Here is an 18866-nt window from a genome sequence, read left to right on the forward strand (position 1 = left end):
GGAGCGGGAGGGGGACCACGGTATATCGGCTCGGGAGGCGCCTGTTGCAGCCGCTGCAAGAGTTGCGCCGGTGGTACGCCGGCCCCCAACGCCTGTTGCTCGAGAGCCAGCAATTCAGGCGGCAATTGAGGATACCCCTCAGGCATTGGAGGCATCTGCGGAGGGTGTTGGACCGGTTGAGGCACCTCAGCAGGTGGCGCAACAGAAGCCACTGGCTGGGGCTGCGATGGTTGCTGCGGCTGCGATGGTTGCTGCGGCTGCGATGGTCGCTGGGACTGAGCACGCAGCTGAGCTTCCACCTCCTCCAAGCTCATCATCTTCTTGGCTGGTTTCTCAGCATCGGCAGCCGGCTTCTTGTGCACCACATCGCCCCATACACTCGACTTGGGCTGGACGTCGGGGATAAACCCGGGATCCTGGTATTTCTCATAACCGGTTCTCTTTGGTTTTGTCGTGGTCTTGGTAGTTGTCGTGGTAGTAGCTGTCGTCGAGGCTGGAGGCGGGGCAGACGTTGCTGCCAGCGGAGATGATGATTTGGGGTGTTGCAAGGAATAGCGGATCTCCTCCTCCTTGATCACGTCCGAGACTTGGGCTGTCTTGCCAAAGAAGTCGAAATCCTTTCCAATGTCGCCCGTGTCACCGAAAGTATCCTCGTTGAAAGCATCCTGTTCGTCGTCCAACTGGTCACCTAGCCCATCGTACGTATCCTCGAAATCAATGCTAGCAGAGGAAAAATCCAGGTTTAGTATCCATGCACAAAACATAATCATAGAGCAGAAGCATGAGAGAAAACTCACGCATCATCGTCCTCGTGTAAACCCTCAGCCTGGGCGCGAGCCACTTCGGCAAAGGGATCCGGGTGTTCAAAAATGCCTCTGGTCTGCTTGGAAGAGTCCCGATCCCTGGGCAGGGTGGTGTCGAAACCGAAGAAAGACATCTTCGATGCGACTCGGAGGACAGCAAGAGAGCGCAAGGAAGGGGGCGCAAGATTGCTTTCGCACTTTTGATGAATCCGCTCGGCGTCTGCTTTGGTGGCTCGACGAGTGAAGAGAGCACGTGGCCCGTGCGTGTTGTAGCCTGAGGCAGGAACTTTATGAATATATGAATATTATGAATATTCCGGTGACATCAGGATTACTGGCATAGACATATCCCAGCTGAAAATAAAATAAACAAATAAATTAAATAAATAAGTTAATAAGATAATAAAGTGAACAGGACAAGGAAGAGATACAAGGAAGGAAGGAAGAGAGCACGATAATGTGTTGATTGTGCACCTAAGTATAGCTGGACTATATTATTAAAAGGGGCCAAGAAATCCAGCCAATTTGCTCAGTTTTTCGTAGCATGATATGATTTCCTTATCTTGAACCTCTACAGGAGGGGAACCAGAAGTCCACCTTCTTGTAAAGGATACCAATATTTTATCATTAATTGCTTCCTTTAATGAGAGACTCAATAAATAACTCTCCTAAAAACCAATTCACTGTAGGATCCAGTAACATGAGCTTACCCGATGCGGGCAGAGTCGTAGGCCGGTTGCGTGGCCTGCCGACGAGTCGACGCCTTCCGGCATCTTATTTGCGCCTGTTCTGGCAGTAATAATAGCATGGCTCCACGCAGCCCGCCACGAGGTTTTGAGACATGACCCCTTTCAATCTTCAAGTAATTTCGTTTCATTATCTGATTCTCGCCCTCCGACTTCACTCGAGTCCGCGCGACTTGAGAGGCGTGTCTCCTGCTGACTAACTCGCCCTCGCATTCCGTGTCTCTGAGCACAACGGATCTCCCAGTCTGGGCGAAGTCACTGGCCGGGACACTCCCCAAACTCACGGCACGCCATCTTTCCTGCAGGCCGTCCTACATTCCTCAGCTTTGCTTCCCCGCATCTTCAGCGCCCTGTTTTTCACGGCGTGTCCACCGTTTTCCTGAACAACGACCTGTTTCGCATCAGCATCGACTAGCCTCCGACTCTGAGAGAACCTGCCCACCATGTCTTCGGGGGCAGGCCGCTACCTCCGATATCTTCTGTTCGCCATCTTTGTGAGTTTTTGTCCATTGTCGCATAGGTGATGCGCCACTGACCATATGCTGGTCGCAGGGACTGGCAGTTTTACTCTTCATCTCGAAATCATCACTACCTCTTCCTCAAAACTACGATTTCGGCACCAAGCTTGGCTCAGGCAAAGAACAGAAACCACAAAGCGCTCCCAAGCCCCCAGCTCCTGCCGCGCCAGCCCCTGCCGGAGGGCGTGTTAATGCGACTTTTGTGACCTTGGCCCGAAATGGAGATGTGTGGGAGATTGCCAAATCCATCCGGCAGGTGGAGGACCGCTTTAATCGCAACTATCACTATGACTGGGTGTTCCTGAACGATAAACCCTTCGACGATACCTTCAAGAAAGTCACCACCGCCCTGGTGTCGGGCAAAACCTACTATGGTCTGATTCCAAAGGAGCACTGGTCGTATCCGGAGTGGATCGACCAGGACAAGGCGAGGAAGGTTCGAGAGGACATGGGTCAGCGGAAAGTCATCTACGGCGATTCGGAGAGCTACCGGCACATGTGTCGCTACGAGTCCGGCTTCTTCTTCCGCCACGAGCTCATGCTCAACTACGAATACTACTGGCGGGTGGAACCGGGCATCGAACTCTACTGTGATATCAGTTTCGATCCGTTCCGGTTCATGAAGGAGAACAACAAGAAATACAGTTTCGTGCTCAGCCTGTACGAGTACTACGAAACCATTCCCACGCTGTGGGACAGTGTCAAGAAGTTCATGAACAACCATCCGGACCATATTGCGGAGGACAACTCGATGGGCTTTTTGAGCGATGATGGCGGGAAGACATACAACAAATGTCACTTTGTAAGTGTCATTTTGCTTTCTTTTCGTAATACCATTGACAGAACACTGACTTTCGCTCCAGTGGTCCAACTTTGAGATTGGCAACCTGGACTGGCTGAGATCTGATGCTTACCTCGACTATTTCAACACGCTCGATAGAGACGGTGGCTTTTTCTATGAACGATGGGGCGATGCGCCGGTCCACTCGATTGCCGCCGGTCTTCTCCTCAAAAAGGAGGAAATCCATTTCTTCAATGAGATTGGCTACTATCACGTCCCTTTCACGCACTGCCCGACTGGTGAAAAGACCCGGCTGGACCTGAAGTGTCACTGCAACCCGGCGGACAATTTCGACTGGAAGGGATATTCCTGTAAGTTGTCGCTGACTGAATCGACACAATGACCTGTCTGGGACTAATTTCCATCATGCAGGCACCTCCCGATATTTCCACATCAACAACCTCGAGAAGCCGGAAGGCTACGAGGCCGAACAGGATTGACTAGCCGTCCTTTTGAAAGCGTGCGGATATCTGATCATGATCGTCACGCTAGGGCTCGCCGTTCGGTACGGGCTCCGTGTGCGACGGTATCAGTTGGCGCGCAATCCATCCAGTGCCATATTCGAATTGAACGAACTCGGCCGGGAAAAGCCTTGAGTCTTGACGAGGAATGGCCGAGGAAGTAATCACACCAACCACGCTGACAAAACGGACTGTACTGTATTGTATTGTACTGTACTGTACTGTACGATTTGGGCTCTCGCCCTTGTCTTGTTTTTTTTCGGTGCTGTTTCTGTCTCTGATATCATTTCCCGTGGCGTCATGTCTGCGTTGCGATTTCCCTGATTTTTTCTTCCTCTTTTTTTTTTTCATTTTTCATTTTTCCCTTTTTTTTTTCTTCATGTACTGTACATATATATAGGGGTTTTTTTTCTTTTTTTTTTCGGTTCTTTGGTTTTTTTTTTCCCCTGGGGGGTGTTTTTTGGTTGGTTACGTACCTAAGGTTGTCGTTAGGTAGGTAGGTAAGTAGGTAGGATTTTTCTTTTATAAGAAATGAAATGAAATTTACCGGATTTAGACAATGAAACAAACAGGTACCTAATTTTATTTCTCTTCAAAGCAGTCGAGAACTATAATGTAAGGCTTGTTATCCTATAATACTGTAATACTATCCATCCATGTCCATACACGTCCCTACTAAAATTTCTTGATTTATGTATGTACATATTACCCTGTCCTATTCAGAAATCCACATAGAGGTATGCCAGTCTTATTTATTTTATTGTTATTTTGTTTATCTATTTATTCACACTGGATGGAAGAAGAAGATGATGATGATGATGGATATGTTATATGCTATATGCTATGCTTCATGCTCACTCACTCACTCACTCACTCACTCACTCACTCAAGATTTACTTGAAAAAAAAAAGGACACAAAAAAAGACACAAAAATGATGGGAATGGAAATGGTATCAGACGGCCCACCTGTAGAAGAAAAGAAAAAAAAGAACTCAAAGAGGAGATGAAAGAGGAAATGATCAAGAGTCCCAAAACAACAAAACCAGTCACAGTCACAACTGCATGCAAAAATTGATGGTATCATTCAATTCAACGCAACTCATCTCATCTCATCTCATCTACTAAAGAAGTGTTTCTTCTTCTTCTCCTCTTTCTTTTGGGGCTTGCTGCCCTGAGCTGCTGCTGCTGCCGCCGGAGCAGATGCACCATTAGCCGACCCATGTCCAGCCTGCTGGCGAGGGTCGGGGCCCGCGTTCAGGGACATGGATGCCATGGCTGCCGTGGGAGGAGCAGCACCACCGGCAGGTCCCGATTGTTGTGGTGGCGGATCCTTCTCGAACAGATGGGCTGGCGCGGTTGGTTTGGGTCGTTCAGCTGGGAGGTCTAGTCGGCGTTTGTCCGCGCTGAGGTCGCCAACCTGCCGGATGAACAGGCCCGGGGTCAGCATATGCGACGTCGCGAGGAACACGTCCTTCGATGAGGCCTGCGACACCTCGTAACAGGCCCGCGACTCCGCATACGTCGCGCCGCCCGCCATGAAAACCAAGATGCGCTGGCGAGGCTGATCGTTCGCCGCCCGAGTTCGAGCCCAGGTGGGCTTCGCACTTCGGAGGGATGCTTGCGACAGTTGCTCTTGCATCATGGCGCCGTCGGCATCGGTCGGCGGCCGCGTGAAAGGAAAGACTGCCGAGTCCAACGTCCCCTTGATCTGCTCTTCCAGCATCATCTTCAAACTTGGCTCAAACCGTGACAGGTTGACCTCCTCTTCGTCCTGCGGCGGCGGCGGCGGTTTGCGTTGGAAAAGCGGCTGGGTCGCAGGTTTGTTGTCCTTCAACGGTTTCTCGACTCGCACTCCCAGCAAATCGAGGTTATAGATCACCTCCCCGTCCTGCGGTGGGAGCCTAGCGTGCGCCAGGAGTTTCCGGATATCACCCGCGAGCAACCCGTCTCGATACATCAGGTAGAGCAGAATCAGTCTTAAGCGTTCCGGAGCGCTGATAGAATCATCATCGAGGAGACGAACAAGCTGAACCGCCAAGTTCTTGGGTTTTTTGTAATCCTCATCAAGACCGGTAGAGAGACACTGTATCGATCGTTAGTAAAAATCACACCGACATTGCAGAAGTTAACTCCGTACCTGTTCAACTGAACTAACTTCTAAAAGTTTCCGTTCTTGGAAGAACTTCATACACTCCTGCGCCATGTTCAAGTGGAGTGTGTACAAATTTTTACCTTCTTGAAAATCTGACAATCCAGCCAACATATCTTTGATGGTGTTAACCGTGACTTTGGAGTTGCTGATATCATGCCAAGTTAGACTTAATGATAATAATAATGTGGCTAACAAGGCGAAACTCACTCGTCAGAAAAATGAGAATTGGCGGCTCGAAACTTGGCAAAGTCCTCAGCCAGTTTCTCAAGAACATCCTTCATATGAAGGTGTCTGTATTCGACCCATATCCGGTCATGCTCGCCAATTTCCATCTCTTTGACCTCCTGGTTCGGAGTGCCTTCGTTGATTACGGTCTTATACGTGACCTTTTCACCATCTTTGATCGGTAGCAAATCATGTGCCATGGCCTGGTACGTGAACTCATGGAGCAGAGGAGAGTAAAGGTCCATGGAGCGATCGACAATGAAGAGCACTCCCCGGGGCCTGGGAGACTGAGGCGGAAAATCTCGATGGAACTTGACGTACTGATCAAGCTCGTCTTGCACAAAACGTGCTAGGTGAGAGCATAGAACGCTTGCTTCATGTGTGGGAGTCCGTGGTCGATAATATCGGATAACGGGGTTTTCGCCCAAGGTAATACACAGAGACACGATCTGCGTTTGATCAGAAATACCCTAAGGTAACCCGTGTTCTCCAACGCATACTAACCTTCCGAGCCAGCTCCTCTAGGTGACTTCGTATTAGATGATTGCAAGCGGGGTGAAAGAGAACCGGAAAGCTCCAGGGATCCCGAAACGTAACTAGACGAGCCTCGCGAGGGTAAAAGTCGACGTTCAAGACACGGACACTCGCGATGTATTCACGAGCCATCTGCGACCGGTCCAGCCTGCCGCGTAGTTGAGGATCAAGAACTGTAGATAACTATGAGAACCTTGCACCCGAAATTCCATGGAAACAGGGTTACCCAACATGCTGTCCATATCAAGAAACCTCTTCTATACCGTCGTCGCTCCATATCGGCCATGAGACAATCCACAATATGCGGCTGAGGTGACAGGAAATAAAGCGCGTCCATATCCGGGTTGGCGGGCCGCCGGTGCTCAATCTGCTCGATGTCTGTTGCCATTCTCAGCTGCGTTTCTCACCTCCGTTTCTCACCTCCTGAAGGCGGCCAGGCTTACTGGTGACATTGTGATTCAAGACATCGTCTTCCTTCACCACGTTATCGAGGATCTTCCGACTGTAGTCGTCCACCACCAATACTTTCCACTGTAACGACACTGTCAGTTTGGGTTTCGTGACGTGGAGCACATGGAAGCAGAGCGTACGTCGTTTCCTGCTGCATGACGGATCGCGTCCAGAATAACTAGTACACCTCGCGTCAGTCGCCTGGTCATATTTCATGAAAGGGGGAAATACCTACTGTCGCGCTGTATGTTGATCAAGGAGGAGCCCATTTTGGCTGGGAGGTTGAGGTCCGCAGCATGGGCTACGGAAAACAGGTTGATCGTAAACTCCCAGGGAATTCAATTTCACCACTTGACGAGAAGTTAGGCAGTGAAGGGAGGTGTAAGGTAGCAAATTCCCGGTCATACGGCGAACGTGGCGGTAGGCAATCTGATACCGGAGACGAGGAGTTCCCCACCATCGGCGTAACAATATTAGGCATTAGCTTTCGTTAGCCAGTGGACTGCGACCTCCGTCCCGCAGTTGCTACGGCGGCTGGATCAACTGGATTTCCCGGCTCCGAACCCATTTTGCAAGTTGAACTTTTGATCCTGCACGGCTGTGTAGTCTGTAGCAGTTTCTATTTTCTACAATTCTACATTTCCTATTTCCGCAAAAGGTGGGTTATTTACCTCGTAGGGCATACGAAGTACTAGTTGCCACCGGTTTTCACAAAGTCCTTTTTTTGTGCCGGTTGCCGGTGCTCTCATTCTCTCCGACTGCTATCACGCTTCTACTTCCAAGCTTCGAACTTGGGAATGCAGCTATGGACAAGCAAAGGCAGCCACTGCCTCCGATGCTCATTTCATCCCCTGCTTAGGCAGGCGACTCGAGCCTTCACGACGACTCCCGCGCTGGCCCGGGGAAAACCGAAGCGAAAACCCAAGAAACTGACTGCGAAGGTATGATGCGCTTCCCAATAGGGGATTTTCTTTGAGTGCATTCGTCGTATTGCAAATATGCTGACTGGCGGTGTTTAGGCCTCAGACCCGCGTCTTGGGGCAGCAACCAGTTTCATAAGACGAGGCCTCGCGAAGAAAGATTTTTCCGCTGTCGTATCTTCCGCTCTACAGGAATTTAAACAGCGATTCGACGAATCGGATCCGTCGCTCGCAAATTGGGACCAATTTCAGCGTCGGATTCTCCAAGCAGCCAAGCTTGATGAGAGCGGTGGGAAGGCTCCGAAATGGGGTTCTCTGCGGCAGCTCAAGGCGTCCCTTCGAGAGTCCTATCTTCGAAACGGTATAGGAGGGCTGAAGAAGGAGCTGGAATATCTCTTCCGCGCCGATGAAATCACTGCAAAGTTCTCAACGCCTCATATTGTGGACCAGCAGAAAGTGGCTGATCTTCGTTACCCCGCAGAATGGTACCCGCAGGCTCGCCAAATGCAGCGTACCATCCATCTGCATGTTGGGCCCACAAATTCAGGAAAGACCTACCACGCTCTGAAGCGACTTGAAGCGTGCAAGAAGGGATTCTACGCTGGGCCTTTGCGGCTACTGGCTCAGGAAGTGTACACTCGCTTCAATGCGCAAGGGATATCGTGTGGTCTTGTCACCGGCGACGAAGTTCGGTTTCCCGACAACGAACAGCCACGCATTGTCAGTAACACTGTCGAGATGGTGAGCTTAGGCAGGGAATATGAAGTTGGAGTCATCGACGAGATCCAGATGATCGCCGACCCAAGGCGAGGCTGGGCGTGGACTCGCGCTCTCCTGGGCGCCCGAGCCCAGGAGCTGCATCTCTGCGGTGAGACGCGGGCGGTCCCTTTAATCCGCGAGCTGGTTGCTCTCACCGGAGATACATTAGAGATCCATCGCTATGACCGACTCAATCCGTTGAAAGTCATGTCGAAAAGCTTACAGGGCGACTTCCGCAATCTGCAAAAGGGGGATTGCCTGGTCTCATTTTCGAGAGTCGGCATTCACGCATTGAAGAATGACATCGAGAAGGCGACGGGTAGGCGAGCTGCCATCGTGTACGGCAGCCTGCCGGCAGAGATTCGGACTCAGCAAGCCAATCTTTTCAACGATCCGAATAATGACTATGATTTTCTGGTTGCCAGTGATGCCATCGGCATGGGCCTCAACCTGTAAGCTCCCCGAGTCATGAAAGTCCTCTGCAATCACTGACCACCGGCCCAGGAAATGCAAACGGATTATCTTTGAAACCCTGGTCAAGAGACTTCCCACTGGTCTTGTGAGGCTGTCCGTTCCTGAGATCAAACAGATTGCAGGACGTGCTGGCCGATATCGTGCCGCTAATGAGACTGGCCCGGATCGAGGATCAGATTCACCCAACATTGGGCTGGTAACATCTCTCGAGGAAGTCGACCTGCCCTATATCCAACAAGCAATGAGCTTTGAGCCTCCCCCGCTCACTGCTGCGGGAGTGTATCCTCCGGACCCAGTCTTCCAACACTTTTCGAATTATTTCCCCCCGGGTGTTCCTTTCCAGTACCTTATCAAGCGTCTTCTGTCGGTTTCACAGGTCCATCCCCTTTTCTTCATGTGTGATCCGGTGTCTCAACTCGAGGCTGCAGAAATCATCGACTCCGTACCTGGCCTGAGTATCGAGGATCAGCTTGTGTTCATGGCTGCACCCGTTTATGCAAGGGACCCCGCCGTGCAACGGGTCTGTCGCGCCTTCGCCAGGTGTGTCGCTGAACACAGCGGTGGTCGCTTATTGGACATTCCAGAGCTGAACCTGGAAATCCTGGAGCAGCCCGTGTCGGGCAAAAAGGAATACCTGCACGAATTGGAAAGCTTGCACAGGTCGATTATCCTATATTCTTGGTTGAGCTACCGGTTGGGCGGTGTTTTTACAGACCGGACCCTCGCGGGCCATGTCAAGGAACTCGTGGAGGAAAGAATGGTCAGAGCTCTGACGGAGTTCTCTGCGAACAGAAAACTCAGGAAGGATGCTTCTCTTCGACGGCAGATCGCCCTGCAAAGGCAGATACATGAACAGAAGCGACTCCTGGCAGAAGCAGGCATGGGAGATACCCAGCAGGATATCATGCCTGACCCTCTTGATATCTCCCTTGATGACCATTCGGTGGAGACAACCGCGACCACAAACGAGACGCGAACAGTCTAGTCCAAGAATCGTGTGCCTGGTTGCTACCCCTCTCCCATCACCTCCTTGTTACTGTTTATTATTTCACTGTATATGACCATCTCCTTATCCACGACTATTTTGATTTCCTCCCCTTTCGGGATGATAAAATAGAATGGGAAACAGGGGTATATCTTACACGGATGGGCGTCTGGTGTGACATTTGGGACTTGCCCACGGCATCGGCTATGTGTATAATACCTGAGTCATTTGTTGTTAGAAAAAAAAAGTGAGACATTTCTATTTAAAAAGGGAAAGTTCTTGTAATATCTTTAATTTATTACCTTTTGTTTTCCTTTTCGTTCAATGGATTTCGGAGGCTGTAGAGCGTAACGTACTATCTTATCGGAGTGGCGCTCGGAGGTTGATTGACTGCGCGGAAAGCCGCCACAACAATTTTTCCGCCACTGCAGCTTCACCTGTTCAACATTCCGGGTGAACAAATGCGCCAAAACAGCAGGCCTTCACTGAAATAGGCGTTTCGCTCTTTATGAATCTGGACACCACTTCGGTGGTCTCTGATTTTCCCCATATCCTTATCTCCAGCAGCCATGGATGATCTCCAGTCGCTGGAGCTCTTCTCGCTCGTGTCACGGGTGACGAGTGAGCTCCAGAATCACCTGGGTATCAACGATAAGACGCTGGCGGAGTTTGTCATCGATCAGCATCTACAATGTGGCTCGTTCGAGGAATTCAAGAAGAATCTCGAGGCGATGGGAGCCGATTTCCCGCCCAGCCTGATCGAGAGTATCGACCGGCTCGTCCTGACGATGCACCCCAAGTACAAAGCCAAGCGGAGTGATGAGAACGATGCGACGACCGGCAAGAACGATGATATGGATGCTCTGGATGCGCTCGAAAAGAAAGCGCGTATTTTCAAGGGGCTGGCGGTCCCGGATAAGGTTCCGACCTGGGATGATGAGGAGGACACTGTACCCCGGAAAGACGTCGCCGAAGACGACGCAAGAGCGGGTGCCATGGACGATACATTCGCGATGCTGGAAGGTCTAGCTGGGAAGGCTCGAGAGGAGAAGAATGGCCACGCCGTTGAAAGGAGCAGCAGAAAACGAAGCAGGAGTCCGGACTACGGCGACTACGATTCTGCCGTTCATCGACGGCGCAGAGACAAGTATCGGTCCCGGTCCCGGTCCCGATCCCGATCGCGCAGCAGCGAGCGGTATGGACGGCGCAGAAATAGCATCGATGACTTTGACAAATATGATGGAGGAAAGTCTAACGGCCGAAATGGTGGATATCGTGATGGTCGTGAGCGCCGGTCACGACGGGACAAGGAAGATGACGATGGTTTCTTCCGACGGCCTCCGACCCCAGAGTTGGACGACCAACCTATTCTCTACAAGGTTTACGACGGCCGTGTTACGGGTGTTAAAGACTTCGGTGCCTTCGTTAATCTTCTGGGTGTGAGAGGAAAGGTGGACGGCCTAGTCCACGTTTCTGCAATGCAAGAAGGAGCGCGGGTGAACCATCCCTCAGACCTAGTTTCTCGGGGACAACCCGTGAAAGTCAAGGTGATCAGTATTCAGGGTTCCAGGATCGGACTTTCCATGAAAGAGGTCGACCAGGTCACCGGACGTGATCTGGTGCCCCAGCGTCGCTTAGCCTCTGGAGCGAATATGGAACGTCTTGATGGAGCCAGCGCCAGAGACCGCTATGGGAATCTGAGTTCTGAGGTCCCTGTCATTGAAGGGGATATGGATGGCAAGCAGATGAGGAACAGAAAGCGACTGACATCTCCTGAGAGGTGGGAAATCAAGCAACTGATCGCTTCAGGCGCGGTATCGGCTGCTGATTACCCTGACATTGACGAAGAGTACCATGCCGTCGTCAATGGGGAAGGCGATTTTGAGGAGGAAGAAGATATAGATATTGAGGTCCGAGACGAGGAACCCCCGTTCCTCGCTGGCCAGACGAAGCAGTCTCTGGAGCTTTCTCCCATTAGGGTCGTCAAGGCCCCTGATGGATCGCTCAATCGTGCTGCCATGGCCGGCACGGCCCTTGCGAGGGAGCGCCGAGAGCTAAGGCAGCAAGAAGCGCAAGATCGAGCTGCGCAAGAAGCAGCTGACATTGACCTCAGTGCTCAGTGGGAGGATCCTATGGCCGACCCGGAGCAAAGAAAATTTGCGGCAGATCTCCGGAATGCACGGGTCAGCAAGTCCGATGCTGCAATACCCGAATGGAAGAGGGTTACTCAGAGCAAGGACGTTTCTTACGGAAAGCGGACTAATATGACCATCAAGCAACAGCGTGAGAGTCTGCCGGTGTTCAAGTTCCGCAAACAGTTGCTCGATGCTATTCGAGATAATCAACTGTTGATTGTGGTGGGAGATACGGGTTCCGGGAAGACGACCCAAGTCACGCAGTATCTGGCTGAAGCTGGTTATGCAAATCATGGCATTATCGGTTGCACGCAACCTCGTCGAGTGGCCGCTATGTCAGTTGCGAAGCGTGTGGCTGAGGAAGTGGGCTGCCGACTTGGGGCTGAGGTTGGATACACCATTCGTTTCGAGGACTGCACCAGCCCTGAGACAAAGATCAAATACATGACGGACGGTATGCTGCAGAGAGAAATTCTGCTTGACCCGGATTTGAAACGGTACTCGGTGATTATGCTTGACGAGGCCCATGAGCGGACCATCGCCACAGACGTCCTGTTCGGGCTATTGAAGAAGACCTTGAAACGGAGGCCCGATCTGAAGTTGATCGTCACTTCCGCTACTCTGGATGCGGAGAAGTTCTCGGAGTACTTCAACGGCTGTCCCATTTTCTCAATTCCCGGTCGTACATACCCCGTCGAGATCATGTATTCCAAGGAGCCCGAAACGGATTACCTCGACGCCGCACTGGTCACGGTCATGCAGATCCACCTTACTGAACCCCCAGGTGATATTTTGCTCTTTTTGACGGGTCAAGAAGAGATTGACACGAGCTGCGAGATCTTGTATGAACGAATGAAGGCGTTGGGTCCCAGCGTCCCGGAGCTTGTTATTCTCCCCGTCTACTCTGCCCTGCCCAGTGAGATGCAGAGCCGAATCTTCGAGCCAGCGCCACCCGGGGGTCGGAAAGTTGTCATTGCCACGAACATCGCAGAAACCTCTATTACCATCGACAACATTTACTACGTCATCGACCCTGGATTTGTGAAGCAGAATGCGTATGACCCGAAGCTCGGTATGGACTCTCTGGTTGTAACGCCGATTTCGCAAGCCCAGGCCAAACAGCGGGCAGGTCGTGCCGGGAGAACAGGTCCAGGAAAATGCTTTCGACTGTATACAGAGGCTGCCTACCAAAATGAAATGCTACCGACATCCATACCTGAGATTCAGCGCCAGAACCTGTCGCACACCATTCTTATGTTGAAAGCGATGGGTATCAATGATCTTCTCCATTTCGACTTCATGGATCCGCCTCCGACAAACACCATGCTTACCGCGCTTGAGGAACTCTACGCACTGTCCGCTCTTGACGATGAAGGTCTTTTGACTCGCCTTGGACGGAAAATGGCCGACTTCCCTATGGAGCCGGCCCTCGCCAAGGTCCTCATCGCCTCGGTGGATATGGGCTGCTCCGATGAAATGCTCACCATTGTCGCCATGTTGTCGGTACAATCGGTCTTCTATCGACCAAAGGATAAGCAGCAGCAGGCGGATCAGAAGAAAGCAAAGTTCCATGACCCGCACGGTGATCATCTCACCTTGCTTAATGTGTATAATGCGTGGAAAAACTCGAAGTACAGCAACGCCTGGTGCTACGAGAACTTCATCCAGGCGCGGCAGATGCGTCGTGCCCAGGATGTCCGACAGCAGCTTGTTGGCATCATGGAAAGATACCACCATCGGATCGTCTCTTGTGGGCGAAACACGACCAAGGTCCGCCAGGCGCTGTGTACCGGGTTCTTCAGGAATGCCGCTCGCAAAGATCCGCAGGAAGGGTACAAGACCCTCATCGAAGGCACGCCTGTCTATCTGCACCCCAGCTCTGCACTGTTTGGCAAGCCCGCTGAGCACGTGATCTTCCACACTCTGGTTCTCACGTCCAAGGAATACATGCATTGCACGACAGCAATTGAGCCAAAGGTATGTTTTTGTTGATTCTTCCCCAGACTTTCCGTCAGAATGAATCCAATGGGCTAACTCCTCTCCTAGTGGCTTGTCGAAGCAGCACCGACATTCTTCAAAGTGGCACCAACAGACCGCCTGTCTAAGCGGAAGAAGGCAGAGCGCATTCAACCGTTGCATAACCGCTTCGCTGGCGAGGATGATTGGCGTCTCTCTGCGCAGAGACGCCAAGGACGGGGTGGTGGAGGAGGAACATGGGGTTAAAGCGAGTTGTTCGTCGTCTTTTACTGTTATACCCGAATGGTCGAATTTGTTGTGTTATGGATCGATATACTACCATTATTCTCTTGCGTTGTGGGAAGTCTCAGAGCTGGTTCTCTTATCTTTTTTTTTCTTTTATTCCACAACAGCATTGTACAGTACATACTTGGCGTTTCGACAGGGGATTTAAAGCTATTATTGATCGGTTCTTGAATGATGAGAATGATCGTCTTGTAGTATACTTAGAATTGTGGAAATGGACTGACAGCGGTAGATAAAATCATGTTGCTCAGCACCATAAAACATTGAGGTTGCAAAGGAAGTTCTATCTCTAGAATCAGATCTCTGTCTTCCGCTCCGGTTCGATCCCGGGCAGGATCTTTTTAAGTGGATTCTGAGGTTGGGGCTGTTCCTCATAAGAGGGGTCTAGGAATTTTTTTTTCATATCTGCGGGATATTTTCCAGTGCGCCACCGATCATGATCCATGGACGTCTGCAAGTAAAAAGGCTTTTTTTTTATCATGAGAACATGAAAACATCGTATTAGAAGGATTTTTTTTATCTCAGCGAGTTCATGAACAAGTTGCAATTGTTTATTGCTGCAGAGTGATGTCAGAATAATATAAATCTTTCCGGTAGAGTAATTTTTCGGCCCAGCCTAACGGGCATAGAAGAAGAAGAGTGGGGGTCTCAAAAAAATAGAGAACTAAGAAATTATTTCCTCATGGCAATAGAAAACTCACTATTTCACAGGAAATAATACCTTGCTTTGTGACGTTTTGTCTGATTTTCATATTTCGAACTTCAAAGTCTCCCATGTCACATGTGAGTCTGACAGATGCGCCATCCGTGGACCAATCACATGCCGCAAAAATCTGATGGCGAACATCTCTCAGTCTCGAGTCTTGCATCCCAACCCTGTAGACTTCCTCTTCACGCTCCATCACAACAGCCAAAATGGCGTCCTCTGACGCGCAAGGCCATCGAGCAAAAAGAAGGAAAATCGCGTCGGATGGGCCTTTGTCCTCTGTCGCTGAAAATGATGCCACTATTTCATCCCATAAGCAGCTACGGGCTCTGCTCATTTTTCAACAGGATGCTCCATCAGCAACCAAAGAAGGTAAGTGCTGCTTAAAAAAAATATAGCTGGACGGTATCGTCCTCTGACAAGCAAAAAAAAGGTATAAATAAGTTCAAGGATTTTCTTACATCCATCAATCAGTCGGACAAGGAAACCGACAAGGCCAAGAAATTACAAATTCTGAAGGCCTACTGCGACTCGCAAATCAAGACCGTGGCTGATGGGTCCGAGGCAATCTGTTTCCCGGACTTAATTCAGACCTGGAGTTTTGCAGACAGCAACAATAATGAAAGCCTGCTTGTGGCGGTGCCTTCTGTACTGGCACTGTTTCTGAAGACAATATCAACTCAGCTTGAGTTTCGCGATTTCGGCATCGCACTGTGCAAGTATCTGTTACAAAAGGAGCAGCTAAAACTTTTCAACCGGAATTTGACCTCTCAAAAGGCCAAAGAACACCTGATATCACCTTGCATTCGCCTCCTCACGGAGATTGTGAGCTTTGATGGCGGGTCCGTGGCTCGACTCGTCTATTCGAAACGTGAGATCACTTACAAGCGTCTCGATGTCTTCCTCACTCCGAATAAGGCGCAGACTGAGGAAGCCTTAGACGAGTCCAGAAAGTCCACACTGAGACGCAACGCTCAGCGCTACGTTCTTGCGAATCTTAGGTTTCAGAATGGCGCGGCCAAACGCGAGTTCATTGAACAGCACAAAGTCATCAGAGCCTTTCTGGAACATATCAGGCGAGATTCTTGTGACATTGTTGTTGACATCATCAAAGCGATTGATCGAGACATCGCCCATGACTCTTCTCTTCCTCGAAGTACGAAGACGAAGTTCTTCAACCGATGGAACTTGGAGCGACTCGTCACCCTGTATGGATACGACAGAGACTCTGATGCGCCGGAGTCGGAAACGATGCCTATTGCCAAGGAGATACACAAAGTTTTGACTCAGGTCTGCACAGTCTCGGAAATGGGAGTTCTATTGCCCCAAAATGGTTGGTATCCCACGGGAAGTGACCCGGATGCCTTGTTGACCGAGGATGACGCCTCTATCGAACTGGGCTTGGACTCTCCCATCTATATGGACAAATACAGAGACAGTGTCCCAGTGCGCAATGGAACTTTGTCGTCACTCATCCAAGTACTTCGCCCGGAGTCTGATACCCTTCAAACCGAGCTTCTATTGGCGATTTTCAAGGCCGCACCCGAACTTGTTGCAGACTTCTTTACCAAGCGAACCATGTTCACCTCCGATCCAAAGCCTACGCCGTCTTGGATGGGTGAATCTGCGTTCTTATTCTCCACTGTCCAGCTTCCCGTTCCAGTCAACTGCGGCTGGAAAGAGAAAGTCCCTGCCATGCCGCCACCAATTTCGATCGTCATAGAAAATATTCTGCCTCGTCCTCTCACCCAAAAAGTCCTATCCAGGTGTCTGAACCAGAATACGGATGGCGTCATCACTCTTTTTGCAGTCCGCATTCTGACGGTCGCTTTCCGGAAGCTCCAGGCTGTCCTGAAAGTGTTTAATGCTGATCATGGACTTGGTCAGAGATTCTGGAATCAAGCCTCGTCCAAGCTGATTGCCGAATTCTGCCGTCGCTGTCCTCCCATGAAAGACGCTGTTCTCACATTCAAACGAACACCCAAGGAGGACCTGCAACAGCGAGATGCAATCATGGAACTATTGTCCATGTTCTACGAAATCGTGCCGTCTATCGCGTTTGAAGAAAATTTTGACGTGACGTTGATTCTGGTGGACGTCCTAAATCAGTTGGAAAAGCCTGGGCTTTCGGCAGACGACTCCGAACTGCTGTTGAGTCAGTTGCAGAACATTCTGAAAATTGCCCACCAGTCAGCGTCCATGCGTTGGTGGCAGCAGCCTGGTAAGAGTTTCCACTCGGGCCCTGGCCTTGTTTTTACTTGTAGCTAATATGATATCAGCATCTCTGCAATACTCTGCCTTTACTTCTGTCTTGAAGGTACTAGTAGGGGCTCCTGACAAGACGTTATTGCAGCCGATTCGTGCACTTCTGCGAAGCGTTCTCGTGGAGAGTTCTGTTCTGATAAGCGCTGAAACTTCGTTTGATGCGCTACTCTCCAGTTTGGAAGCCTCTAGCTCGGAATCAATTTCTGCGCAGCTGGAATTCCTTGACAATTGCGTCTGCCGTGTAGTGAAGAAACCGGTTCACTACCAAGACCTCGTCTCTTCACTGCTCGGGCATAGGCCGGGATCACTTAGTTCCCTAGTCGCCGCTGTGAACGAGCAGTGGTCCTTCGTCATCAAAGCCAACGACGCATCGAGAGAGCAGTCTGTTGCTTCCTGGATTGCGCAGTTGCTCGGGGAGTTGAGACGGGCAGGCGAAGATGAAAAAGCGCTAAAATCCGTGCGAGATAATCTCGTTAATCTGACGGAGTCGAAGAAGACGAGGTCTATTTTCAAGAAAGCTTTGAAGAGCACCGCGGAGATTAACGACGGAGACGAAGAGATGGTCGATGCTGATCTCAACAATGACCAGGCCAAGGCCAAACCTGCAAAGTCTGCAGATCTTGCAGGCATGTTCGGTAGCCTTCCCACTGAAAGCGATAATCACACAGCACTCCACAAATGGGAAAACGATGAAATAGGCATGGCAATCGAGAAAGGCCGCATCAGAGACTTGATGCTCTGCCTGTGCTCTGAGCACGAAGAGATTAGGCGGCAGGCATTTGCGGCCGTCTCTCGTTTCATGATTAAAGTCAAGGTATGCATCCTCTATCCTTGCTATATCCTCGTACCCTCTAACAAATGACAGGACTCGAACTACTCCGAGTGGCGAGCAATCTATATCTTAGCGGGTGAGCTCCGGGAGACGGCGAACCAGCTGGGATTCCAAACCCCGCTTCCCTGGATTGCAGGTGAATGTGCTGCTAGCTGCCTGACGGTTCTGACCGATCCGCTGCACAAGATGTACGGCAAGGTCAACAGGTTCCTCCAGAAGCACCCGTCCTGGGAAATCGGGAAGATCCCGTCTTACTGGATCGACAAGATCCTGTTGCACGAGCCTGAGTACGATGACGGCTATGCCGATGAGATCAACTGGCTTTTGGATCTGCTCGTGAGGGGCCTTCGGACTGCTCAAGTAGGCATCATTCTATCCCCCTGTAGTAGGCTGCACCACAGGACTGACTCTAGGAACAACAGGATTTGGACATCTACCGACGAGCAAACGTTTTCGAGCGCATCCTCTCCTTCCACAACTCGCCGACGCTGATCACACCGTTGAAGAAAAAGATCTTGCATCTTGTTTTCCGCGCCACTCAGGTGGGGGGAGGTACAACGCTCACTACGAGGGCTGCAGGTATCAGCTGGGTCGAGGGCCAGATGGTGGGTTCGGACCCTCATCGTGCCATCATGTCGGAGCTGGCGAGGGCCATTTACGACTCTTGCGATCGAGAACGCGTTGACAAGTGGAGTGGCGCGTCTATTGCACGGCTTGTAGAGCGGATAGGAGGTTAGAATAGCCAGTAGCGTGGGATGGGCATGGGATGATTCTAGTTGATTGTGGCGGTGATTTTGT

General features: G+C 50.8%; 5 protein-coding genes across 5 annotated transcripts; 4 read left to right on the plus strand and 1 right to left on the minus strand.

Moving 5' to 3' along the window:
- Positions 1–1992: 1992 nt before the first annotated feature.
- VTN77DRAFT_9071 (uncharacterized protein) lies at positions 1993–3348 on the plus strand (the record flags this gene model as incomplete). Its single annotated transcript, XM_069425639.1, has 4 exons — positions 1993–2043; positions 2102–2869; positions 2931–3219; positions 3281–3348. 4 exons carry the CDS (start codon positions 1993–1995, stop codon positions 3346–3348), a joined length of 1176 nt encoding a protein of 391 aa, XP_069274208.1.
- A 1135-nt stretch (positions 3349–4483) lies between these two features.
- Positions 4484–6999, minus strand: VTN77DRAFT_9072 (uncharacterized protein; the record flags this gene model as incomplete). The annotated part of the gene is made up of 8 exons (XM_069425640.1): positions 4484–5452; positions 5507–5666; positions 5729–6195; positions 6251–6453; positions 6512–6658; positions 6724–6811; positions 6871–6908; positions 6966–6999. 8 exons carry the CDS (start codon positions 6997–6999, stop codon positions 4484–4486), a joined length of 2106 nt encoding a protein of 701 aa, XP_069274209.1.
- A 528-nt stretch (positions 7000–7527) lies between these two features.
- Positions 7528–9868, plus strand: VTN77DRAFT_9073 (uncharacterized protein; the record flags this gene model as incomplete). The annotated part of the gene is made up of 3 exons (XM_069425641.1): positions 7528–7671; positions 7750–8861; positions 8914–9868. The coding sequence occupies 3 exons, from the start codon at positions 7528–7530 to the stop codon at positions 9866–9868; spliced, it is 2211 nt and encodes a 736-aa protein (XP_069274210.1).
- Positions 9869–10437: 569 nt separating this feature from the next.
- Positions 10438–14226, plus strand: VTN77DRAFT_9074 (uncharacterized protein; the record flags this gene model as incomplete). The annotated part of the gene is made up of 2 exons (XM_069425642.1): positions 10438–13980; positions 14050–14226. The coding sequence occupies 2 exons, from the start codon at positions 10438–10440 to the stop codon at positions 14224–14226; spliced, it is 3720 nt and encodes a 1239-aa protein (XP_069274211.1).
- A 954-nt stretch (positions 14227–15180) lies between these two features.
- On the plus strand, positions 15181–18805 carry VTN77DRAFT_9075 (uncharacterized protein; the record flags this gene model as incomplete). Its single annotated transcript, XM_069425643.1, has 5 exons — positions 15181–15343; positions 15405–17192; positions 17251–18050; positions 18102–18428; positions 18491–18805. 5 exons carry the CDS (start codon positions 15181–15183, stop codon positions 18803–18805), a joined length of 3393 nt encoding a protein of 1130 aa, XP_069274212.1.
- Between the last annotated feature and the right edge of the window lie 61 nt (positions 18806–18866).

This window comes from Rasamsonia byssochlamydoides (genome assembly GCF_041956645.1).
Source record: "Rasamsonia byssochlamydoides strain NRRL 3658 unplaced genomic scaffold VTN77scaffold_81, whole genome shotgun sequence".
Lineage (NCBI taxonomy): Eukaryota > Fungi > Ascomycota > Eurotiomycetes > Eurotiales > Trichocomaceae > Rasamsonia > Rasamsonia byssochlamydoides.